This window comes from Phoxinus phoxinus (assembly GCF_949152265.1).
Source record: "Phoxinus phoxinus genome assembly, chromosome: 2".
Taxonomy (NCBI): Eukaryota; Metazoa; Chordata; class Actinopteri; order Cypriniformes; family Leuciscidae; genus Phoxinus; species Phoxinus phoxinus.
Genome location: NC_136877.1, coordinates 44,769,249 through 44,777,273, shown reverse-complemented (window position 1 = coordinate 44,777,273; position 8,025 = coordinate 44,769,249). Strand labels below are relative to the sequence as shown.

The window sequence follows — 8,025 nt, the reverse complement described above, 5'->3', positions numbered from 1 at the left end:
TTTTTTTTTTTTTTTTAGTTGATTAAAACCTGTTTTGGAAAATATTTCATATACAAATTTAAAATGGTAATTTTGTGTATTTTTTCATAACATTAAATGTAAAATTGTATTCCTTTTATTCAAGCTCAAGATTTTTTTAAAAAAAATCACTTCATCAATAATCTGCCAAGTGTTGTCTTTAAAATGGACCTGATGGTTTTAAGGGCCTAACGTTACAAGTCAAGGCAGAAGCAAAAGGAAAAACACATTTATTACTACAAAGTGGCGCACAAGTTTATTTCAAAACAGTTTAGTTCGGAAATCAATTAAAACGTTAACGTTCTATATTATACTAACTAGATGCCAGAAAGTATTATAACACGCACGAATATTATATATATTCCGTCGACATTACATTATTATTTACACTCCAGTCCAGTTGGTGTCGATAATGCACCAAAAGCAGGTTCACCAACCGTCATGAATGCGCAAAGATGACGCAGAAAGACTACATTTCCCAAAGTGCTTGTAGATAACAGGAAGTACTTTTAATGTCGCTGATATGTTCACAATAGGAATAAGCATAACTCAACGTTTTGACGTTCGAACAGATTGTGTATGTCTCCGGTGTTTTGTAGGAGTGTCCGTCTCTCATCTGCGCGGCAAAAGCACGGGGCAAAACAAAAGCATGTGGATGTAATTTCAACAAAGGTATGTTGTGAGAATGAAGCCAAGAAACGCTTTATTGTTTCGAAAGAAAGGAGAGACCAATCTGTTCACTGTAAAACGCCATTTAAGCTGGAAAAACACCAGAAACTGATATTACTGAATAAGCTAGCTAGCTGCAGCATCATGACGCAGATGATGTCGCCCAGACTCACATGTGTTGCGTTGTTTGCATTGCTCAAATTTCAAGCACTGGCTGCTTTAAAAAAAAAATCATATCTGGGTTATCATTATAGTAAGTATAGTACACAGTTAGACAGCTGGGTTAAATTTCTCCATTCAGTATTACACTAACTAATCATCATTTAACAGGTATTCAACCAGTTAATATTCAACCAGTTTAATGTCATGTTCAGCCAGCCCAAAAGCTGTATTTTGGATTTAAACGTGTACTTGTAATATTTAATGTTAGATTTTAAGATGTGCTCTTACACATGTCTCTGGGAATTCCCCTAGCCTAGATTATATTGACTGTTCTTGGCCTCTAACTAAAAATTATCATAGTTTAAACATTTACTAAATAATATATACTTTGAAGTACCATGTCAAACATAAATAAATGGTAATTATACAGTATCATGGTATATATTAATGTACATAAATATTACTGTAACTATACGATGGCAATGCCAAATAATAATTTCCTAATAAGCAAAGAATAGCCTAAACTCCTGCCCACACTATTAGACAAGACATTCTTTGTACTTAAATTAAAACTCAAAACACATTGTTTTGTGTGTGTGTGTGTGTATAATATATTACTTCTTTATTTTTTAAGATTACATCAGACTGGGATTGAACTCAACCACTAGCCATGGGGATTCGGTCGGCTCAGAAGAAGCATTTCCCTCTTCGGGGCATCGATGGAGTGGTGCAGCTTTTCGAGTCCGAGCTTAACAACCCAGAACCAGACTTGGCCCTGCTGTCCCTAGTGCTGGGTTTCGTAGAGCACTTCCTGGCTGTCAACAGAGTTGTTCCCGTCAATGTCCCGGCCGTTCGCTTTGAACCTCTTAAACCTGACAGTCCCAACTCTTGCTTCCCCACAGTCGAGCTGAATCTCGTATCTGCCCTTTATGAACGCTTTCTGGCCCAGATTCGTGGTGCCGTGGACATGTCCCAGTACCGCAAACCGACTGGCGGCTCCAGCCGTGAGCTTGTGAAAAAGGTCTCAGATGTGATCTGGAACAGTCTTAGTCGGTCGTATTTCAAGGACCGGGCACATATTCAGTCCCTCTTCAGTCTCATCACAGGTAGACTTTCACACATTGAATGACATTAAACACATCTGACCATGTATTGTAGATTAATATTGCATCTCTGTCTCTCTTTCTGTAAGGCACAAAGCTGGACAGCTCAGGAGTAGCTTTTGCAGTGGTAGCTGCATGTCAGGTGTTGGGCCTGAAGGATGTTCATCTCGCTCTCTCGGAAGATCATGCCTGGGTCATCTTTGGCAAGGGTGGGGAAGAGACTGCAGAGGTCACATGGCATGGGAAGGGCAACGAAGACAGAAGAGGTCAGACTGTCAGTGCTGGAGTCAATGAAAGGGTACGTAATGTTCTATTATTCATGATATGATAAACACTACTGAATATTCATGAACACCATGCCATTCAAACGTTTGATGTCAGCATGAAATGTTCATTTAAAAGGATGCAAAAAGTGACTGTAAAGGCATTTATGACACAAAAGCCTTCAAATAAATGCTGTTCTTTTGAACATTCTATTCAGTTTCCTCAAAAACTTTGCAAGATGGATGATAAATGTTATTTATGCACCAAATCAGCATATTCAAATGATTTCTGAAGAACCATGTGACACTGAAGACTGGAGTGATGATGCTGAAAATTCAGCTTTGCCATCACTGCAATAAGAAATATATTTACATATTTAAATTGTAGTAATAATAGGCTATTTCACAGTATTACTGTTGTTGTTGTTGTTTTTTACTGTATTTTTGATCAAATAACTGAAGCCTTGGAATGCATCACCAAGCATTTACGACTCCTAACTTTTGAACGGTTGTGTAAATGTGAGACAATTCTTTAATTTTGAGTTTTCATGTTGTAAATCTGTGCTTCATTTATTCTATTCTCTTTCTCCTTAGAGCTGGTTATATCTTAAAGGCTCCTACATGAAGTGCAACAGGAATATGGAAGTAGCGTTCATGGTTTGCGCCATCAATCCTTCTCTAGATCTGCACACAGACAGCACAGAGTTACTCCAGCTCCAGCAAGTATGTCTTTTTATTAGTTTTAAACGTTCATTACATCACTCTACGTTTCCTGCATTCTATTGGCTGCTCTATATGTCTATTAGGTACTGTTCACTGTATCTATGTTTGTACATATGCATATTTATATATCTATTTTCACCCAGATTTTCTTTATTTTTTCAGAGGCTGTTGTGGGTGCTGTATGATCGAGGTGATTTGGAAAGGTATGACTCGTTTCTTATTAATCAGAGTGCTCATTTGATCTGATTATTGTATATAACTCTTTCTGAATGTGTGTTCTTGAAGGTATCCCATGGCAATGGGCACTTTGGCTGACCTTGAAGATCAGGAACCCATGACTGGCAAGGAAAATCCTCTCTCTATTCACCTTAAGGTATATATGATTACAGCTATATCAATATACATCACAGATATTTACAAGGTTGTCATTTATTAAAATTGCACTATTCTGTTTTGCTTTCCCTAGGCTGTTGACTCGGCTAAAAAATATTACAACAACGAGCACATCTACCCTTTCATGTATCTAGCAGGGTACTATTACAGGCACAGAAACGTCCAGGAGGCTTTGCGTTCCTGGGCAGAGGCTGCATCAGTAATGCAAGAGTAAGTCAAGGATCATAGAAATCTGACCATTGAATGATATTCATTTTTTGTTGTTGTTGTGTCTGTTAAAATAATACACTTTTGAAAATGCAACATACTGGTAGTCGTTATGTTAATTAGACTTTGACAGCAGAGGGCAGTGTTCATTTGTTACTGGTGCATACATTTTATTGCTTATTGAAGGAATAGTCCACCTCACAATTCAAATTCTGTCATCATTTACTCACCCTCAAGTTGTTTCAAACCTGTATGAGTTTGTTTCTTGTGTTGAACACAAAAGAAGATATTTTTAAGAATGTAAGTTGGACCCCATTGACTTCCATAGTATTTTTTTTCCTACTATGGAAGTCAATGGGGTCCATCCACTGTCTGGTTACTGACATTCTTAAAAACATCTTCCTCTGTGTTCATACATAAATTCAGAAAAGAAATTCATACAGGTTTGAAACAAGGAGGTAAATGATGACAGAATTTTCATTTTGAGGTGGACTATTCCTTTAATGCTTGTAATGCATTCCTAAGTAAATAAATTGATTTATGTAAAAAGGCTGAATCAATCTTGAAACTAAAATGTCTGTTATTACGGCACAGTCATGATTAGATGACAATACAAAAAATGCATCAAGCCTCTTAAATGTGCATGCCAAATGGAGAATGTGTTGTTTGCCTTTGTCTGTGTTTGTCTGTGTTGCCTCATGCTGTTTGTCCTTAGTCTTTAGAAAGCTCATTCCTGTCTTAGCCTTGGCATGGGTCCCTGTCGACAGAGACAATCTGTACTTTCCTCCCTCTAAACACACTGCAGTGGACAGACAGTGCTAAAAATACTTGATTCTAAAGTCCTAAAGGATGTCTGCACAAAGCACGCCTAGAACTACTGCTCACTCCCATCCACTTCCTTTTCCTGCTCTTCCTGTTTCCTCTTCCTTCATGACAACATTAGCTATCTCCTACCCTCTGTCCCTCTGACGTATCTTCATTTTTACGATCAGTAAGATTTTTGGATAGTCTCTTCTGCTCACCAAGGCTGCATTTATTTGATCCAAAATACAGTAAAAAGTGTAATTTTGTGAAATATTATTACAATTTAAATAAGCTTTTTTCTATTGTAATATATTCAAAAATGTAATTTATTCCTGTGATGCAAAGATGCAAATTTATTCCTGTGATTCAGCATCATTACTCCAGTCTTCAGCGTCACATGATCCTTCATAAATCATTCTAATATGCTGATTTGCTGCTGAAGAAACATTTAATCTTATTATCGATGTTGAAAACAAGTTCTATTCATTCTTTGATGAATAGAAAGTTAAAAAGAACAGCATGTATCTGAAATTGAAATCTCTCTTTTGATCAATTTAATGCATCCTTGCTGAATACGTGTTCATTTCTTTAAATTCTTACTGAATTTTTGTGTTCTGTATTATGTTACAAAAGCTTTCTATTTAAGATAAATGCTGTTCGTTTGAACTTTTTATTCATCAAGGAATCCTGAAACATTGTTTTCAACATTAATAATAATCATATTCAAAAAAATCTTGAGCAGAAAATCAAAATCATGTGACTCTGAAGACTGGAGTAATGATGCTGAAAATTCAGTTTTGCCAACAGAAATAAATTACATTTTAAAATATATCCAAATAGAAAACTGTTATTTTAAATTGTAATAATATTTCACAATATTACCGTTTTTACTTTATTGAGACTTCTTTCAAAAACATTTAAAAAATCTTACAGATCCCAAACTTTTGAATGGCCGTGTATGTACAGTACACTATATAAATAAATGTATTAATGTGCATGTGTATATATGAAGTATTTATATTGTTATGAACAAAAGATAAAATATAATCACATAAACTTATTTATTTTTATTTTTGGTCTACAGTTACAACTACTGCAGAGAAGATGAGGAGATCTATAAGGAGTTTTTTGACATTGCTAATGATGTCATTCCCACCCTTCTTAAAGAGACAACAACTGCTGCTGAAAGTGGTGGCGAAGGGGCTGATGAACTGGAAAAAGAGGTCTTGTTTAATTAAGCATGAAAGAAAAAAAAAAAAAATATATTATTTAGAGCAAGGTTGTAAACAAGTCTTTCTCTTGTCCTCTATTCATGCTTCTTCCTCAAAGGACCAGCCCAGACAGGTCGCTGCTTTATCTGCCCTTCAGGACCCAGAGTGCTTTGCTCACTTACTCCGGTTCTATGATGGGATTTGTAAATGGGAAGAAGGAAGTCTCACGCCAGTGCTTCATGTAGGCTGGGCCACCTACCTGGTTCAGTCCCTTAGTCGCTTTGATGCTCAGGTAAAATCCCTCGATTTTCTCAATAGACCCTTTTTACAGACTGTGATTATGCGTTTCAACAGTAATTAACATCCTAAATCTAGTGAAGTATTCCATGTTTTAATAAAACATTGTTTTTTAATATACTTTATTAATATATTTAATATAATTTATTATGCTAAACTTTGCGTTAAATTACCTTGGCAGTAAATTACAAAAAATTCATTAAAATCTAATACAACAGCTTCTCTCTTCTGACTGCTGTAATCAATCTCAGTATTTTTTCTCTCTTTTACAAAGTTGTTAAAAAGTTATCATGATTTTTTTTTTTTCTTTGGCCACTGGAGCTGATGGGAATGCAACAATTATATTTGCTGTCGTCTCCCCTTTACCGCTAAATAAGTTTACCTAGATATGATGACTTCTGCTTCTGAGAACCCTTGAAATGTAAAAAGGGTCTACTTCAAGTTTTAATAAAATGCCATTTATAATCAGACTCTGTGTATTCACACTTTCTCAGATTAGGCAAAAAGTGTCAATCATCACCAAAGATGCCGAACCAGTGGACGACGATGATCAATCCAGCGAGGACCCGCGTGAGGGGCGTAGACGGGTCCCGAGGCGAGAATCCAAGTTAGATGAACAAGCAGGACCATCGTCTCCAAGTGCAGCTTTGCCCGCTCAAAATCCAGTTCCCAAAAAGGTGGGCGGAGAAGGAGGACGGCGTCGTTCCTCCGCTGGCACTCGAGGTAAAGAGTCCGATGGCAAAAATGAGCCATCATCCCCGAGCCCCACACCTTCACCTTCCCAGCCACCCACAGTGCAGGGAGGGCCGGTGGTGGCTTTCCACAGTGAGAAGATGAAGGGTATGAAGGGACTGCTCTCTGCGGCCAAGATCAACTCTAGTGCCATTAAACTGCAGCTCACGGCTCAGTCTCAAGTGCAGATGAAGAGACAGAAACCCACACCTTCTGGAGATTACACCTTGTCCTTCATGAAACGCCCTCGCAAAACTCTTTAAAATGCCAATTTATAGATACTTTTTCTTTGAACTTCTTCATTTTCACCTGGAGTGAAGTTCATTAGTTTGCCTGGAAATTACAAATGTTCTGATAAGCTCATGCTGAATTTATGTAATTCACTTCTTTATAACCATTACAAGTTGAAGTCAGAAAACAGGTCTATCGTGCACCAGCAGTTTTGGTTTATTTTTTGATAGTATAAAGTAATTTTATTAATTTGTCTTAAATCTGTATAATTTTACTATAAGTTCTATATGAGAAAAATAAGATTAAAACAAGCCAAAGTGATTATTTTGTGTTTATCAGGTTATTAGAAAAGATGCTATTCTTTTGTCTACAATACAGTGGAACTTCTGAAATGTCTGTGCTTCACAAGTTTAATGTATTTAACAAATTACTGGGATTTCCAGCCTACATGAGTAGGTCTTGCACTAGTTCTGTTATTCTCCACATAACTGCTGGGTTTCATAAATTCAAGGATACAGTAGTGCCATAGCAAACTTTGCAAAAAAAAATTGCAGTGATTGTGTACAAATTATTTTCTCAATGTTAAAGTGTATTTTCCATTAAATAAACAACTTAAACAAATCTAGTGAGTTTTACTGCCTTTTATTTACTGTCATGCACGTTGTGAGGGCTTATCTTCGCCCTTTGATGCTTTGCACATGCGCAAACGCAGCGAACAGTATCGCGTCTAGTGATGGGTGAAGCCCGCTCAAGTCCACGAATCGGTTCCTTTGAATAGTTAATTTCAATGAGCCGGTTGAAATAGACTGTTCTTTTTAAAAGCGGTTATTTTCCGTCATTTTGAGAATGAGATCCCTGACTTGCTACCGTGCTCAAAACGTTTTAAATAAAGTCGTACAGGCATGTCGCCTTTTTATTTTTGCCGCATCGTTTACTATTCGTTAAAAAAGTGTTTATTGTAATTCCACAGTTCAGTTTGTTACTGCCATGGTTCAGTTGATCAAATCATAAAAGTAGAAGCTATATTTGCATTACACAATTAGCCTACTAACATCCATTTACATCTTATTTTATTGAAAATGTTTTTTTGCACGATTAAAATACAAAGCCTATTTATTCAAACTAAACCGTAGGCTATAAAGGCTAGTGTTGATAATCGCATCGGTGCAAATAGGACATTTTCGGAAGAAAAAAATAGATCTGCTCGGACCT

General features: G+C 36.6%; 1 protein-coding gene across 1 annotated transcript; it reads left to right on the top strand.

The window, feature by feature from the left end:
- Nucleotides 1-430: 430 nt before the first annotated feature.
- men1 (multiple endocrine neoplasia I) lies at nucleotides 431-7,453 on the top strand. The gene is made up of 10 exons (XM_079637036.1): nucleotides 431-690; nucleotides 1,484-1,955; nucleotides 2,042-2,250; nucleotides 2,810-2,938; nucleotides 3,101-3,141; nucleotides 3,224-3,311; nucleotides 3,405-3,541; nucleotides 5,427-5,565; nucleotides 5,672-5,845; nucleotides 6,345-7,453. Exons 2-10 carry the CDS (start codon nucleotides 1,520-1,522, stop codon nucleotides 6,843-6,845), a joined length of 1,854 nt encoding a protein of 617 aa, XP_079493162.1. The 5' UTR covers nucleotides 431-690; nucleotides 1,484-1,519; the 3' UTR covers nucleotides 6,846-7,453.
- The last annotated feature ends 572 nt before the right edge of the window (nucleotides 7,454-8,025 follow it).

What these genes read in the sequence shown, in the direction of transcription:
- men1 (XM_079637036.1), top strand. Translation starts at nt 1,520, where the DNA reads ATGGGGATTCGGTCGGCTCAGAAGAAGCATTTCCCTCTTCGGGGCATC. An exon ending in GTGCTGGAGTCAATGAAAGG is followed by an intron (nt 2,251 to 2,809) that starts GTACGTAATGTT and finishes CTTTCTCCTTAG; the next exon opens with AGCTGGTTATATCTTAAAGG. An exon ending in CTCTCTCTATTCACCTTAAG is followed by an intron (nt 3,312 to 3,404) that starts GTATATATGATT and finishes TGCTTTCCCTAG; the next exon opens with GCTGTTGACTCGGCTAAAAA.